The 18,168-nt window shown below is 40.1% G+C and overlaps 1 protein-coding gene across 2 annotated transcripts; it reads right to left on the bottom strand.

Annotated features, from left to right (window-relative positions):
- Positions 1-26: 26 nt before the first annotated feature.
- On the bottom strand, positions 27-17,692 carry HEXB (hexosaminidase subunit beta). Of its 2 annotated transcripts, XM_059836485.1 has the most exons (14): positions 17,346-17,692; positions 17,095-17,252; positions 13,687-13,752; positions 12,864-12,910; positions 12,577-12,687; positions 9,931-10,032; positions 8,279-8,408; positions 7,419-7,599; positions 6,324-6,410; positions 5,687-5,759; positions 4,805-4,979; positions 3,912-4,002; positions 3,579-3,683; positions 27-211 (listed from the first exon to the last, which is right to left on the bottom strand). In XM_059836485.1, exons 1-14 carry the CDS (start codon positions 17,636-17,638, stop codon positions 148-150), a joined length of 1,683 nt encoding a protein of 560 aa, XP_059692468.1. In that variant the 5' UTR covers positions 17,639-17,692; the 3' UTR covers positions 27-147. The 2 variants fall into 2 exon arrangements, with proteins under 2 accessions (XP_059692468.1, XP_059692469.1); XM_059836486.1 differs by lacking the exon at positions 17,095-17,252 and having other exon boundaries at positions 17,346-17,545.
- Between the last annotated feature and the right edge of the window lie 476 nt (positions 17,693-18,168).

Genomic DNA, 18,168 nt, shown 5'->3' with positions numbered 1-18,168 from the left:
AAAATTGATAAAATTTACTCCAACAAGGCTGTCAAATAATTTTATTTTAAATGTGAAAATTTAAGTCTTGATTCACATATGAAACCACACATACATACTCATACCCCAGAGGCACTTCAGGCTGTTGACAAGAAGTCTTTGCAGCAGTTATGGCCCTCTTGCTTCATGTGCACAGTATCCAACAAACACCGGTTCGGCCGCTATGCCACGGCTGTTAAAATAAGCAGAATGGGTATGACTATAATCAAACAACTGGCTGCTTGTGTAGGCAGGAAGAGAGATACTGGCAATCTATTTTAATAACTATATAAACAAAACTACTCCTAAGAAACAACAGATGAACTATTTAGGAAGTGAAAAAGGGCCCTATTCTATTTTTGATTGTACTTTTGACTGAACCTCTGTTTCAATCAAGAGGCACCAAGCTATTAGCAGACATGTTGAAAAGCTTAAATTCAGGGGCTAGTTCTTTTGATGTTCCACAAAATCTACTGCTTTTATTGAAAAGAAGTCCTAAGAAAGGCAAATACAAATCAACTGACATTTACACATTCTACCCTCTCCCAACCTCAATGTTTCTGCCCTATGCAGCTCTAATTCCATAATTTTCATTATTTTGGGGGGGAGGAGTGAGTTTCTTTCAGCTTACAGTATCATAAATTATTCTGTTCTCATGTGGCATTACAAACAAACCAACTCCTGTGGCTTATGATGGTGCAGTAAGATAGTATAAGAAGCATGTTTCAGAATTAAAATAGTTGTAAACAATATTCCATTTCTCAAATGTTTAAGCTATAGATACTACTGCCACTAATGTTTAGTGGATCAGTGGAAGAAACTGAATAATAGCTCAGCTAATGACTGCTGCCCCTAAGCAAGACATACTCTTAGTAAGGACAAGGCTTGATGTCTAAGTCTCTGAAATATATGTCCATCTTCTTGTTTTCTTCCTCCCATCACCATTCCTCTGCAATCTGGGTTGCTGTATCCTAGAGGAAGCTGAGTTTGGATCTGCATGGTACCTACTGCATTCACTGTACTATTTCAAGGGCAGTGGCCCCAATCTTCAGTAGGCAGAGTTACTGTTCATCCAGCTGTTACAATGTGCTACCTACTCATTCCCCTTGCTCCTTGGTAACCAGCTGCAGAGCAAGCCAGAGCTCTTTGTTCTCTTGGAAAAGCCCCTTGTTCTCCTACACCTGCCACAGTCACTGCATATTCAATGAATTAAAACATTAGTAGGAACACAGTCCTCGTGTACTTGCTAAGACTACAATAGCCTGATACTAAATCAGCTCTTTGAGGAAGCCCCATATACATGAAACACAACAACTGCAGCCCCATGGAATTTTCACTTCATCAATGGGAAGGGAAGTGTTCCTCTAGTGTTTTTCTGGTTCAAAGCCTGTATAAAAAGAGTAATTTTGAGGACAACATATCTTTTTATTAAGGTAGTTACTTTCTAACAGGAATTGTTCATCCTAAGTCAGCAAAACAGTTTTTCCTTAGACTACTTTCTGTTGCTAAATATGTGCAACAAGTACAGGGAGTAGTCCTTAGTCTGCCCCTGCATTCTGCATCTCTCATACCAGCATTAGAAGAGCAGCTGCTGTTATCTGGACCAGCTCCCTTTACAGCAATACAAGTACCAGTGTTAAGGAAGAAGATGGAGATGCAGCAGTGGAGTCAACCAGGTCCAGGAACAGCATAACTTAGTTCACTGTAAAACCCTGATCTTAGTGGTACAGCCACTGTACACTTAACTGCTCAGTTGCAGCAGTTTTTCCTAAACCCCACCAAGAGATGCACCACCCTGCTAAGTAACAGGACAAAAGTTTTGAAAACCCTTTAATAAGGTTTTTAACATGTATTTGTCAACTCTCTCTTAATGTATCTATTTTTCTCATGACTGAGAGAGATAGCACAACTTTCATACAGTTGTTTTCCTCACATGATCATTTTAAGCCAGTTTGAAATAACCCTGCCAAGTCAAAACTTTCAAGTCCTTCAGTCACTCTTGATTAAAGAGTGACAGCAAGCTAAACATACACTATATAGCTAAACTAAAGTACTGCATCCAGCTCTGGCCCCTCAGTTTGGGAAGGACATTGAAACGCCTGAGCACATCCAGAGAAGGGCAACGAGGCTGGTGAGGGGCTTGGAACACAAATCCTGTGAGGAATGACTGAGGGAGCTGTGGGTGTTTAGCCTGGAGAAAAGGAGACTCAGGGGTGACTTTATCACTCTCTACAACTCCCTGAAAGGTGGCTGTAGTCAGGTGGGGTTGGTCTCTTTCTCCAGGCAGCAACTGACAGTACCAGATGTCACAGTCTCAAGCTGCACCAAGGGAAAAATATAGCTTGGATATTAGGAAAAAGTTTTTTTGCGGATAGAGTGATAAAGTACTGGAATGGCCTGCCTGGGGATGTGGTGGAGTCACCATCCCTGGATGTATTTAAGAAAAGACTGGATGTGGCACTGGGTGCCATGGTTTAGTTGAGGTGTTAGGGCTGGGCTGGACTCAATGATCTTTAAGGTCTCTTCCAACCCAGTGATTCTCGATGATCTTTAAGGTCTACTCCAACCCAGTGATTCTGTGATTTCAACAGATAATTATGCTAAGACATCTTCATGAACATGAGCAGAAAGCCTGAAATTCAAGTGCTGACTATAACTGCTGTTGCATCCTGTTCTTAAAGAAATTATTAATATCTACCTTGAACTACTACCACACAGAGTTGAGATTTTCTGAGTTGTCATAAACTTCTGTAGAGAAATACAATGGTATGTTTCATGCTTGTTGCAGTTCAACTATTCAGCTCTCTGACTGTATACTTCAAAAGTGGAGTCAAACTTGGACTTAAAACCTAGAAATCACTCATATCTGCAACTGTGAATGTACAAAAACAACATTAGCAATAAATAACCAGTGACTTGTCTAGGTAATTTTTAGGAAAAGAGAAGAAGAATGTGGGAGAATGTGGGAGAAGAATGTGTTATGACTGCTGTAAACAAAGTCAGTACATGAATGAATTAAAATTTGTCATGGACTGCTTATCCACCCTTTTCAGCCCCTAAAGCAAGGCAATACCTGAAAGAATAGCTTGCCTAAGCTCAGCTCGCATGCAAACAGTTCCAATTGATTACCTGCTGCAGGTCTATAATTATTATTTATAATAATAAATAAGTAACACCACCTTTTTTTTTTTTTAGAAGTCTGCTCTTCCTTCTGTCAGTGTACTCCTCTCACATACCCTTTAATATAATTTTTGTCTGAAAGAAGTCAATCAGGGTGTTGATTTTTCTTTTACAGCAAAGAGAAACACAGAAGAGTCCTAATACTTCACTGAAAAAAGTGAGTTCTGAAAATTTTAGTTGCAAAACTGTCCAGAGCTCCTGTCTTAATGTATCTGTCTTCCTCTTCTGTGGATACAAAATCAAATGGGATTCCCTTTACAGTGAGGTTAAACTGCTAGCTCTCTTCCCTTCAGCTCCAGGCCAGCGGTTTATGCCTGTACCTTTATTCTATTGGTTATAAAAACTGAGAACCAAGATACACTGTAGCTACTAAATCTTACCGGAGCATGCGGCATCGATGATTAGTTAGCCTTTTGTAGGCATCCTGCAAGTTGGTCACATTGCTGCTGCTCCAGAGTCTTTCCCCAACAGCACTTGCTCGAGGCCTGTAAAGGTATAATAAGTTTTAGAGTAGGTATGGTCTATAACCAAGAATGGATACTTTTTTTTTTAATACCAGGTCTAATATAATACTTCAATATCCAGAAGCATTACTTTTCATAGCTGCTTAGGTTCAGCACAAAGCACTGTTAGCAACAGCATACAGTCCTGTGGGAATAATTAATGCTTCTTATAGCTGGCTTTTTAAAATCTAATGATAAAGCAGTCCATACCATAATCTTGGTGTCAGGTTAGTTGCATCCACGAATTCCCCCCACAGGCAAGCTTCTCCACCTATTAAAAGTTTCTTCTGTTCTTCAGATCCTGAATTCAAACCACAAAGTCAGCATTCTTCTCTGTCCAGAAGATGGGCATATATCAACAATTAGATAGGACTGATGTTCAGTTGTTTTCACAGAAAATACCTGAGCTATCCTGAGCATTAACTTACATTTTGATAGTCTTGTGACTAAATGGGAGAACCACCAAGCCATTTGCCCAGAGAAGCTATTTCTCTGCTCTGTCAGAAAGGATTTTACCTTTTATGCTCTGAAGAGATTCCTCAGCTTTTTGACATTCCTCAAAGATTTAAAACCTGATGGAAACTGTTCATTCTATCACATGCAGAACATTCCTTGAAAAAAATCAGCTGGGTATGTCCTTAATGAGCTCTGAGAATCTGAGAGCTCCCTCGCACAAAATGAAGGCCCCATGGAAAACATAAGATGTTTGTACCAACTTAAGATCTAGGGAAGAGAACATGTCTTTTTCTAGACTAGTTTAATAATCAAATTAATAACAACAATAAATTCAGTGTCTATCTATGAACAGCCATTTTGCACAACTCTGCTCCTAAAGCACCTGCCCACCTAGTCCAGCATTCTATCTTATGCAAACACCAGTATCAGATGCTTGAGAAAGGTAATACCTTTCCCTGTGAGAAGTGCAAAGTTCCTTTTTTTTAAAAAAGAGTTTTTCAGAGTTCTAGCTGACCATAATTCCTTTGATGATACTATAATCAGAGTGATGGAATGGCCACTTTAAACAGCCCTACTCTTTTCATTTGCACTGTACTATAAATCAAGGAGTTTCATGCACAGAACACACATATTAAAAAGTGACAAACCAGGGAAGTTAAGTGGTTCAACACTGTAGTATTTCTTCCAGTCTTGCCCATAACTAATGTAGTCTAAGTACCACGGTGCTGACAGTAGAGCAGTGAACCCAGCTCCTGTGACCCTGCTCAGTTCACCGGCGTAGTTATTTGCCATCCACACTTGAACTACGGTGTCGGGTTTCAGCTAAGAGGAAAAGACAAAATAAACAAATTAACCAACTTAACCCAAAACTACTAATGGCAATCCTAATTGTTGTTATCAATGAAAAGGATCATGACTTTCAAAACTCTCGATTTTGTTTTGAAGAGGAACATTTTGGAAACTTACCTCTTGTCATCCCTCCCCTCTCCCCCTCCCCCCCGCCCAGTCCCCCGAGGCAGTCTAAAGCTGATTAGCTTTTTGCTGGTTTTAAACACTCCGCTAGAGTGAAGCCTAGGTTATGCTATGGACAGTTAATGCTTTAAGAGGATTCCAACATGCACCATGTATCTGACCAGCTGTTAAATGCTGAGTGTTTGGTGTTACTAGACCAGACATAGTTACATGAGACAAAAAAAAAAAGAAAAAAAAAAAGAAAAAAAAAAAAAAAAGAAAACTCATAGAAACTTCTCCACCCTTTACTTTGATGTTTTAAACCTATTTTATTAACTGTGTTCACCTTTAAAAAGCACTTCAATGCTGGTGTTCCTGTTTCACCTATTACACATTCAACAAATGATGATTTCAAGGGATTGATATTACCCACAGCTGGAGGAGAGACTTGCTAATGTCAGCAGACTTTACTTTAACTCTTAAGAGACAAAGCCAGATTTACTTAATAGTGTGCTCTGGAAGCCTCACACAATATTGTGGTGTTATGCAAGAGTATCTTACTAATTTTTCCATCTTACTTGTGCTTTGTGATCAAAGACTTCTTGCCAGACCATCTGTCCTTTGTTGTAGGAGGAAACAATGTCCAAAATGCTAGAATTTAGAAATAAGATCAAGTTTGTTAACTTCAATAAGTACAAGCACTCAAAGTAGCAACATTTTCTACCCCAAGGCATATCAGACCTTTCCCACCACTGCACAGGGGACCAATAAAAAGCAGGTTGGTCTGGTTTCAGAACCATGCTTGTAGAGCATGTTCTACCATGTAGAACAATGGGCACATGCATTAACACAAAATAGCAACTCATACAGTGACTAAGTGACGGGTGACTAAGACTATGTTATTTAAGGAGAGAAAGAAATGTCTGCAAAAACTTCCTCCCCACCCTTGTGCTGACACTACTGCAGATACCTAGTTTAAGATACCCAATACATTCACAGTGTGTGTCAAACTAGCTTACATATCCATGCTGTGTTCAACATTTTAAAGCCATGAACTTCAGACCTGGTATTTTAAAATAAAGTGGATAGTTCCAAATATGTGGCAATTTTTCAAAATAATATGATAGACACTAAGTCAGCTTTCATATCTGCACATCAATGCCACCCTCTAAAAATGGCTGTAAAAAACTGAGCAAGAATTAAAAATCAACATACTTCTGAACATAGTAAGATTCCAGTTTAGCATAGTCAATGCCAAAACCTTGCTTCTTCATGAACTCTTTCACCTCAGGGTTAGATTTCCTTAAATAATAACAAGAAAACAAGTTTAAAAAAAGATTATATTTTATGTTTTAAACCAGATTTCCCAATCATTTCTACCTATTCGCAGCACACTAACTGATGCCTTAGCATGCCATAGCCTGGAACATATTGCAGAGCAGAAGCAGCAGGTTAACATGACTTAGATATTTTGAAAGAGTTTCATCCAGATTTGAAATAAAGCCAACAGACCTAATCTCAGGCAAATCTGATGGAATCCCTGTTCTGAAGCAGTCTCTGGCAGGCTGCCTCCTAAGAGCTTTGAGGTTCCTAGCATCTCAGCCACTTTGTGCCAAGGTTATCAGCAGTCTGAGTACTCAACAATTTTGTGTTTCTACCACAAATAGCAAATCTACATTTTTGTGCTACAGCATTTGCCAGTTTTCCTTTTCTACATAAATTAAATCATGTCCTGAGTGTTTGGATTTGATCTTTAAAGAGAATGTAGAAATAATAACTAGATCAATTTGAATACTCATCGAAATGCTCCAAATCCTTTATTGTTAGTTAGTCTCTCCAGAAGAGAGACTCCAAAATATTCAATATCCACAACTGAATTAAGAACACTGTTAGTACATGCTGAACTTCTAATACAAACACATATGAATGTGTTTGATAATTCTCACTGTTACCCAATTTTCTGGTGGGCAGAACTCAATGTAAACACCTACTTTAACACAAACCATTTAAATGTTAATTTTCTTATCTAATACTTTTCTAACATACTAGTCCTCTGTCCTGCCAGGGTAATTTTCATAAATAAATCATTTAGAATACTTGAATATTTATGAAACTACAAGTCAAAGCAAAATTCTGCACATCAGTTGCTCTTTGAGGATCACAAATGATCTGCCTATAAATTGTTACAGGCAGAGTAGAGATCTTTCAGTTATGCAGTGAAAACTATCTTATGCAACTGAGTTCCGCAATTGATGCAGGTGGACAGGTTTAGGAGGCACTAGGTATTTGGTCCTTGAATTGTCACCATACCAACAATTGAAGTCCACTTCATCTCCTCCCAAATGAATGAATTCATCTGGAAATACACTGCTGATCTCCTTAAAAAACTTAGTCATGAAGTCGTAAGTTGTATTCCAAACAGGATTTACAGGTCCAAAGGACCCAGTTGGCTGTCTTCCATTGTAACAAGGAGTGAGAAGATCTTTTTGACCTAATAAAAACAATTAATAGATGATACTCAGTTTCATGTTGCTATGCTAACTTTGCTAGCAGGAAGAAGCAGTTAGCCACATTAAAAAGGTAAATATCATTACCTAAGTGCTTACCTATTTTAAATATAATCAAATAGAGACAGGATGAAATAAGACAACTTGTAAAAGGTTGAAGAACCCTCTAACTGGCAATCAGGACTCTGACTTTCAGACCTATGATTTAACACAACCTAACACATGTAACATGTCACAATACCTGGAAAACAGCATTTGGCTAACTACTTGAACAAAAGAAAAAGCTTTAATGAATATCAGAAGGAATCCAGTTAGAAGAAAGCCAAACATAATGAGTATGCTTCAGAGGCTTCTTTTCTCTTTTTATTACTCTGGGTTTTTAACACCCAAGTCAGTGTGAGGTACATAGCTCAAAGTAGAATGATGTCTAAAGCAGCACCTGTACCCTTGAACACACATCTAGCATAGAATATGTCAATAGAACATGCTTCTTCATTTATTTTATTTTCTTTAATCTGTAAAGGTCATGACATCACTTAATGCCTCTTCCTTACCTCTTATCAAGGGCCTTCCAAAGCACTTTATTGGTTAGTCCTTAAAAAATTAATTTGTTTGCTACCACTTACCACAATTTCTTAATAATTAATACTTTCTTGGGCATACCTTTTCCCCAAGACTGCGTGTGTCCTGGCGTATCAAACTCTGGGACAACTCTGATGCCTCTTAACCGAGCATACTCAATCACCAGACGGACATCAGTAGGAGTATAGATGAGATTAGAGGAGTATGCCCCCTGTAAAATATTCACATTTAGAGACAACACACTATACCAGCAGATCACAAAATTTGGATGGAAGTATTTTAACTTAGACTGGGGAGCAGTTTAACAAGTTGGTTGTGGTTTATGAACTGCACAGACATAACTTCTCACTTAACTTGTGGAGAGGAAAAAAACCCTACCAAAACAACAAACTCACAACACCAAGACAGATTGCCTTAAGGAGACCTTTCTTTCCTCCTTAGCTCGCAGTTACTGAAGAACACAGAAAAGCTAGTTTCTTTTCCTTCAGAATTTTGAAAGATACAGTTCTCAATTCTTCTGTACAGAGGCAAGTTATTTCTATCCATTAGCTCTGAAATATAGAGCCCTCACTACATAACACGCAAGACTAATAGAAAACTTCTGCCAAGTCAGAAAGAACTTCCAGCACCTCTGCTTCTCGGTTTTGTGTGTGACTAATTTAGTATCATGATGTGTTTCTTTTGTGGCACTAAATTTGCGTGTAATTCCACTCCCATACAGCCAACAAATGTGACAATGACCCAGATTACTACAGTTTGGTGAAACAGACGCTTGCCAAAGATGCTCTTCATGATAAATAGCACCTTAAGCTTCTGCTTATCTGAAAATGGTTTCCACAGATGAGTTACTCAAAAAAGGAAACAGCAGACAAGAAGCCTTTCAAAGAGAAGCTTGCTGAGACAAAGAGCATCTCCCTCTCTCTAGCTGTCAGTGGGATATATGACAGAACTCTACTGGAGTTAGCTTTTACCACAAAAAATAATCTGACTGCATTATGCAACATCTACAATTTCTGAATTATAAAATTCTTCACAGCATCTTCTCTAGCACTGCCAACATAATTTTCACAAGGGTCAGATTCTAGCAAGCATTTTAAAACAGAATCACAAATCTTGTACTTAGGCTTAGTCTACTTCACTATTCTTAACTACATTTGATTTGGCTCCTACTGTACCGTGACTGAGCAAGAACCTCATGGTGGCACTCACTAATGTAACAAAGCTTACTATGCATCTAGAAATAAAAGAGACACATTCCACTGTATTTGCTTCAGGAAACAACCTTGCACTCTTACAGACATTATGTGTTTTGTAAGGCTAATATTACTATTGCAGTGATGCTAAGAGCTGGGAGGAAAATCTCTTACATTTGTCTGAGTGGCAGGAGCCAACCAGTTAAAGAAATCCATCAAGAGAAATCTAAGCAGTGTTCACTACTTATTTGCATACCATTAGTGTCTGAAAGCCTGCAAACACTGAGGATCATCCAGAAAATTTGCACAAAAGAGTAAAGGTGGTCATTTACCATATATCCAAAAGAAGACTTAAGAATGGTCCACATAGAAACTCAGGCAGGATCCTAAATGTGGACTTGCTGGTTGTTGGTCCCATGGTACTGTTTCACAGTCAGCCAAAGCAAATGTACTCAAGCACTGTTTAACTCTGTATGTTATTTTCATTAAATATGTGCCAGATTTCTGCCCTACTACCCTGCTCCAATGATGTTCACTCACCTTATCACTTAATTCAGGGAAATAAATGCTCTGGTAAGGGAAGGACTGATCATCTACTATATGCCAGTGGAGAACATTGAACTTATTAAAAGCCATGGCATCCTGTAACAAAGAATGTAACAGAGTCTAGTTAAACACTTCATTCTCATAGAAAATCTATGCAAAAATGTTGTCTTGTCCCAGCATATCCCAGATGCCTAGAGCAACAACTAAGAAAGAAAAAAAACACAACCAAACCAAACCACTCAAAAAACCAAACAAAACCCACCAATCCCCCCACCAACAAACCAAAAAGACATTCTACATTTCACTAAATCGTAGAAGCACATAACTCTACTGCTCCCCCCCTCTGCGATCTATTTTCACCACTGCTGTCAACAAGCTCTTCATTTGACCCCCCATTCTACCAGCCTGTGTAGTATGAACTGCTATAAACACTTACGAATTTCTTCCACTTCAGAACACGTACCCTGAGATTAGCTCAGGTGTTTACAGCATGGTGCTAACTAACGCCAAGGTCACAGATTTGACCCCCATATGGACCATTCACTTAAAAATTGGTCATGATGGTCCTTCTGGGTCCCTTCCAACACAGATGGTTCTGTGGGTAATTTTCTATGCACCAACAACTATTTCAGCTTACAGAAAAGCTTATACTTTTATAACTAAATACCTTGGACTCGAAAAGAGAACAGCATGAGACTTTCCTACTACATAGTACATCCCTTCTCACTGGTGACTTCTGCAGAATCCTTTTCAAATGCACGCAAAATAACCTAAGCTTTTCCCTGTAAAAGACAGTGCTTCTTTTATGTTTTCATTCATAACAGTGTCAGTACTTCCTTTTTTTCATCTTGAAGATGATCAAGATCAATGTTAACACACTTATTTTAGAAGTATGATTCCAGTTGGACAGTTACACACGTACCTTGAGTATATTTCATATATCTTGCTAGTCACTAGAAGGGTGTGCTGTGAGCAGACCAAATAAGTGTTTACATTGTTCATGACTGACAGCGACACAGCTGCTCCCAAGCCCTTGCTATAATACAGTTGTTTTCTCCACCAATTCTTCCCATTATTTTTTCACCTAGGTGTATTTAGGGAGGTGATACAATCTCTTCAGGAACTTCCACCAAATACAAAGGAAGATATATATCTTGTCCATTCCCTAGATTTATTTCATCTGTTTGATTACACTGCTTAAGTTTTAATTGCCATGTCTTCATGCATTTCTAAGCAATACCATCCTTCAACACAGAAAATTACATCTCTGGACCTTCAATTCATCTACTCCTTCCTCAAGAACAATGCTGTTCCTGGAAATACAGCACAATAGTTGAACACAAACAAGAAATCTACTTGAACTGCTGCCCTACGTATCTAATCACCACACATTGGAGAAGAGATTACTGATGCTTTTTATTAGCTGGGATTCAAGCAGGCACAGAGGTGAGAAGAAAAGCATACTTCTTCTCAAACCAGCAAACATCATGAAATGTAGCTCTGATAATGTATTAGAGACAGACATACCATTTAAGGAAAGAAAGCAGAATAGCAGCAGTTACAGAAACACAAAAATAGCTAGAAATGCAAGTCTCTTTGGACATATTTTTTAGACAAGACAAAAAATACTGACACAAATATTTGAGGCTTTGAAGCACCCTCTGTCACAAATGTAACATTACACAAGCCTTACTTGCTGAACAGGCATTGACCTTGAATGTGAAAACAAGTAGTAAATACCTAAAGGACAAGTTCTGAACATAGTTCAAGGATGGCCTCAGAAATTAAAGGCTGTTGTTATCTGCACTCTTTCTGCCTATCCTATACCTATTTTTCAAAGTTCTGCAACATGGAGGGGAAATATCAAGTATTATTTCATCTTGGAGAAGCAAGACAGAGACAAGATGGGAAACTGCCTGTTCCTTCACTTCAACCAACTAAATAATCCCTCCTACAAGGACTTAATAAAAAACCCCAAAAAAACAGGGAGTGCAAAACAGTAAAACCCCCAACTTTGGCTGCTAAGCTTATACAAATACATCACTTTTCCATCAAGGGCTGGAGCACATTAATTCTTAGTGTGGTTGCTTAAGCTTTTTGGAGGAAGTTTTGTTTGGTTTTATTGGTTAGTCTGGGCTTACTATTCAATAGCTTCCCATGAACATTTCGAATTTCCTCCCTTGCTCTTAATTACTGGCTTGCACTTAGCAGCTTAAGGAAGGACTACCTAAGCCTGCTGCTGGACTACCAAAGTCTGCTCCAAAAGACTGGAGTTCTCCTGAGATCACTGGCACTGAAGCTAGAATTTGCAAGGTATTCCTTGTATTGCTTGATGACAGTCAGACGTCTCGAAACACGCTTCCAAGAAATAATGCACAAGCTGGTTTAGGCATCAGAAAATACAGAGAATCTGAGGTACCACAAACACCAATCCCCTTTAGAGAGTCAATAATCACTGTGTCTGCCCACTCAGCTCCTCTCCAGTCTGTGTTCAGACCTTTGCTTAGCAAAGTTCACTCTGTCCTTTTACAGTCAGAGGAGATGGTTCTTCTTTCGTACCATTTCCAGTTGCTACCTGCTTCAGGAGCCAAAACACAACAAAAAGCCTTCATTATTAATGATATAAAACTGCCTACTTACCAGATTTGTAAGAATAGATTTCAATGGTAAATAATGCCTTGAAGTATCTAATAAGATTCCTCTATGAGCAAATCTTGGGAAGTCATTGATTTCAGATTCATTGACAAGAAACTATGAGAATAAAATTTAAAAATTAGAATTTTATATTAATTTCATATTTATTTCAAACAGGAAGTACTTTTTCTTTGTCAGAAAATGATTCTTGGAAATATGTAACAAACTGAAATGTTGCTGAATGAAATCGGTAGATCTGCTCTGTTTAGAGTTTAGTTAATAGCCATACTTACACTTCCATAGTCATCTTCATGAACCAACTGGCTGAAGGTTTCCAAACCTGGAAAATATCCAAGAAAGGGATCTCAATTACAGCTCAATACTTGCCCTTAAAATTTTAGTTACGAACAGCACCACAACTATTTAAAGGCATTCACATAGCTAGAAAGAAACTCAGCTACAAAGCATTCTTTCTCTTTAGCACAGTTCCCTTAATTGCTCAAGCATCACCATTTAAAACATTCTGGAGAGAAGCATTCAAATTCTCTATTAGGCACACATACTGAATACCTGTGCTACTGCTCAGCTGTAGCAGATTAATCCCCAAATAGTAAGAAAGTTACTGAGAGTAAGGTGGGAATCTCTGGTTTTGTTGTACATCTATTCCTGTAATTTCTGGAACTGGGGAAGTTTCTAATTCAGCATGAAAAATCTGTTGATTTATAGGTAGCTAATATGTAGACTTAACACTCCAGTAAACACAGCAACCTGAAATGTCAGGATTATTATTCTTTGTGATGTGTTCAGCAAGTCCACATCATAGATGCAGTCAGAAAATAATCTGTTCACACTGTAGTTTAGAAAGCTTGTTGCTTGGCCTGGCTTATTTCAGGCACAGCAAGCAAGTACTCACAGTGTGCCACTGGATCTGAGATGCTGAGCATCTGGACCAAGGGTCTAACTGATAAACATCTGAGTATCCTTCTGGCCTGACTAAGCTTACTTCCAATGAAGTACTGAATGAGAGCAAGGCTCAGTGGTCAGCTGGTTCTTGGTCTGCCATGAAGTTTGTATAAGCCCTAAACAAATAGCTCAATGTGAAAAGCATCAGCTTACCTCTTAAAGCACCCCATACCTCAGAAGCTTTCAGTACAGCCACAGGTTCAGTTACAGTTAAATGGTCTAAAGAAAAGAAAAAAAATGCTTACCCTTTAAAAAGGAATGAATTGCAAGCACAGTGCCAAAAGGCATTAAAAAAAATTCTTCAAGTGCAACATCTCCATTTGTGTATTAAATTCCAACCAATCCTGCTTTTAATCGTGATAGCACACAATTATTTTTCATCTGTGTTTTCCTATATAAAGCAAACTATTGTTCAGAGAGTAAACAGCTCATCAGAAAGAAGATAAAAGAAGTAAGGTGCTTAGTAAAGGCAATGCTAAAATATTGTATGTGAGCCAAAATACCAGCAAAGTTTAACTCAATTGACTTAAAACATAACACACTATATTTTTGCATTTAAAACATTTGTGATAAAGGTTGGGTGGCTAAGCCAAACTTTTCATGATTATGAGAAGTTTACTTCTCCTTTTACATAGTTTCCTTTTATATATAGTTTATGGTTACATATTTTTTAAAGATCAAGTTGTCATATAATACTGTCAGTGCTTACTATTAAGGTCTTACTACAAAAAAAAAAAAAAAAATTACTAATCAAAATACAGAATCACAGAATATGCTGAGTTGGAAGGGATGCATCAGGATCATCAAGTGCAACTTCTGGCCATGCATAGGATACCCCCAAAGTGCCTAAAAGCATTGTTCAAGAGGCATTGTTCATGCCTCTTGAAATCTGTCAGGCTTGGTGCTGTGATCTCTTCCCTGGGGAGCCTGTTCTAGTGTCCAGCCACAGCCTAGGTGAAGAACCTTTTTCCTGATATCCAGCCTAAACCTCCCCTACTCAGCTTTGGGCTGTTACCTCAAGTCCTGTCACTGATCATTAGAGTGAAGAGATCAGGACCTGCCCCTCAACCTCCCCTTGTGAAGACCACAGTGAGGGCTCCCATCAGTCTCCTCCAGGCTGAACAGACCAGGTGACCCCAGCTGCTCCTCATACAGATTCCTCTCAAGGCCCCTCACCATCTCTGTGGCCCTCCTTTGGACATTCTCCAATAGTTTTATATCTCTCTTACACTCTGGCACCCAGAACTGCCCCCAGCACTCGAGGTAAGGCTGCCCCAGGGCACAGCAGAACAATCCCCTCCCTTGCCCAGCTGGTGATGCTGTCCCTGGCACCTACAGGATGCCAGGTCACCCTCCTGACCAAAGCACCAGTATGGGGGCAGTAAGATGAAGTATGGTAAGTAAAATGAAGAATGGTACCTGAAGGAATCCATAACAATCCTCCCTGAAGCTGAGTACTAGAGTACAGTACAAAGTACTAGCATAAAAAAAAAAAAAAAAAAAAAGCGAAAATAATTTTGGTTTTGAATTTAAGATGATTTAGTAATTTTTAAAGAAGAAACAAATATATTTTAAGTATTTTTTTAAATTACATATACTTATATGCATACAAATATACTACATCTATAGATTTATATTACTATTCAAACATCAAAGCAATACTTGCATATCTGAAAGAGCAGAGAAAAAAATCAAGAAGTTGAATTACTGTACAATGATTTATGTAATCTGTGTCAGTATGAAAGAATGGTTGGCTACAATTTACACAGTTTAAACATTTATCTAAACTACCAGAGAAAAGCCACTTAGTGACATGAACTAAGTACCTCAAGCATCCATGTCAACCTAAGAACCGATTACACAAACTGGATGTTCGGGGTAAGAAAGAAAATTTAGAAGACTACTGCAATCTCCACAGATAAACTGTAGGGGAAATGTGATAAATTGTCAAGGATTTATTTCCAACACAGCAGGTTTGTTTGGGTTTTGGTTTTTTTCTGAACAGATATCATACCTTAAATGAACTTGCAAAGTTTTATAATAGGCTTCTTGAAACATTTTACATCAGCAGGTAAGAACTCAGCAGGCAGGAAGGCAGATTACCTGTACTTGGATTACAAATCCAATACTCTTGACACAGGACAGTCACTGACTGGTCCATACCATCTTTATTAATGAGCCAGACCACCCAAACCAGCAAGTTACCAATAACAGCATTTTTCAGAATCTGAACCCTTAAAAAGGTAGCCCATTAAAAACCAGAAAATTAAAACTTGCTGAAGCCTGGAATGCTCAGCTTATCATATGAAGAAAACATGTTATTTGTAACAGAAAACTTATTTCTTAAAGCAGAAGGGGAAAACTGCCTGCTCTAAAGAATGCAACCTAAAAATCACATGGTCTGACAGATTCCATGACAAGAACCAACTTTGATTAAAATATTAAGTTCACAAACAAGCTCAAAGTTCAAATAATAATAAAGCAGCACAATAACTTGACTGGCAGAACAATGTCAAGAGCATTAGCAGTTTTGCTGCTATATTTCATTTGCATCGAAATGTATTATAAGCCTGCACATAAAAAATGAACTCTTTGGCAACATGTCCTAAAAGGATTGAGTAAATTTAACATCAGTACATTCTGTCAAAAGTCAGGTGGAATTAATCCTGCTGCAGATGTATGATTTGAGATTAAAAGGATCTTTTTTCTAAGGATCTGTATCCTGGATACCAAACAACAGAAGATTATCTCAAAACAAGTCTAGATTAACTGAATATGCTGATTTTTGTGTTAGCCTGCCCAGACAAAAAGCAATATTATTGCTCAGTCTTATTTCTGTTAAGGAAATTCTCTAGCAATTAGTACTTTAATACTTAGAGTACTTCTCCACTCTGGACGTTAGTCACAGAACTAAAGAAGCATAGAAAAATAAGTCCAATATAAACAGCATGTTTTTAAATCCTTTCTTGTATCCACAGATAGAAAGGAAGTGTATTTACAGGACTGCAAGATGAATAACAAGTTCAACGAACACTTTCTGGTTTTCCTGGAAAAACAGGAAATACCATGTGCATATCTCAGTTTAAGTAGCTTCAATTTAAATGCAGTCACTTCTTAGCATATGGTAAGCAGCGACAATCTTCACTCAATAAACACCCTGTACTGCAAGGGATCATCTCCTGACTATGCACAGATCTCACTACAGATAACTGGCTACTGCACACTATGGTATCTCTGATTCCTAATGGTAGCTGCTAGAAAAGATAGCAGCAGGTAAGTTAACTGCAAAATGATAGCTGAACAGCAAAAATCATAAGTGAGCTTCACAATTCACTGTGGGCTGAGATTGCCCACAGTAGCAAGAGCAAGAATCATCTTCTGGCGGCCACTGTAGTGAAATTTTTGTGGGCTTCCGAGAGCCTTTGCTTTCCAGTTCCTTAAAAAAACCACCCCAAAACCTGCTGACTTCTACACGGGACACGTGATAGGAAAACAAGCGCGTAACGGTGCCGCCTAAGCCGGGGAAGGAGGAGCGCGGTGGGCGGCCGAGCGGGTACTCACAGGCCTCGCTGGAGGTGAGGTGCGGGTGCCTGTCACAGCCAGGGTCCCCCGCCTCGATCACCACCTGCAGCTGGAACAGCTCGGGCTCCGCTCGGGCAGCCAGCGGCCTGCGGACCAACGTCCGCCACCGGGAATGCCCGAATATGTACTCATAGTACCTGCCGGGGAAGCAGAGGCGCCAGCGGGGCCCTGAGGCGGCTGCTCCCGTCCCAGGGCCGCCGCTGCAGCACCCCGGCCCCGCCGCCGCTCACCTGCGGAAGGCGTCCTGCAGCAGCCCGCAGCTCGGCCCCGCCGAGGAGCCGGCGCCATGAACCAGCTGGAAGCGGCTGGGCGCTAGCTGCAGCTGGCGAGGGTACGTGCGGACCCACTGCGGCAGCGGCCACAGCGAGTCCTCGGGGACGGCGTCCGCCGCCAGCTCCCAGCCGGACGGCTCCGGCTCGGCCTCGGTCCGCGGGGCGCCGTGGCGGAGGTTGGTGCTCACCAGCACGGCGGGGACCACGACGAGCCCCAGCAGCAGCCCAGCCAGCCCCATGGCTCTGCCCATACTGGGGCAGCTGCCTCAACCCGGCCGTTCCACTGACAGGGCAGCCCGACTCCGCCTCCGGCGCCACGGGGCGGTCAGGGCGGGCTCGGGAGCCTCAGTGCCCGCCCGCGGTACCGCCCGCCCTCCGGCCCCTCGGCGCGGAGGCCCTTTGCTGGAGGGTATACGTCCTTCATGCTCCTCTGAGGGGTTTTCTCACATAAAAATACATTAACTATTAGCGTCCGAAGGAGAGCCACGAAGATGGGTGAGAAGATGTATGAAGACCGGCTGAGATCACTTGGTCGGTTCTACTTGGAAGAGACTGAGGGGAGACCTCATTGTGGTTTTCAACATCCTCCTGAGGGGAAAGAGAGGGGCAGGTCCCTGTCTCTTCACTCTTCACTAGTGACAGAATTTGAGGTAATAGTATGCAGCTGAGTTACGAGAAGTTCATGTCATTATCAGGATAAGGTTCTTCAGAGAGAGGGTTGTTGGGCAATGGAACAGGCTCCCCAGGGAAGTGGTCACAGCACCAGCCTGACAGAGTTCAA

Source organism: Haemorhous mexicanus, chromosome Z (genome assembly GCF_027477595.1).
Source record: "Haemorhous mexicanus isolate bHaeMex1 chromosome Z, bHaeMex1.pri, whole genome shotgun sequence".
In the NCBI taxonomy this organism is placed as follows: Eukaryota; Metazoa; Chordata; class Aves; order Passeriformes; family Fringillidae; genus Haemorhous; species Haemorhous mexicanus.
This window is presented reverse-complemented; position numbering and strand designations above follow the sequence as displayed.

Bases quoted from the DNA above. Each gene is read 5' to 3' on its own strand.
- HEXB (XM_059836485.1), bottom strand. From the start codon at position 17,638: ATGGGCAGAGCCATGGGGCTGGCTGGGCTGCTGCTGGGGCTCGTCGTG. The intron at 10,033-12,576 runs GTAAGTAGGCAG...TCTTTGTTACAG, and splicing joins AATCTATTCTTACAAATCTG to GATGCCATGGCTTTTAATAA. The intron at 6,411-7,418 runs GTATGGTGACAA...TTATTATTTAAG, and splicing joins GAAGTGGACTTCAATTGTTG to GAAATCTAACCCTGAGGTGA.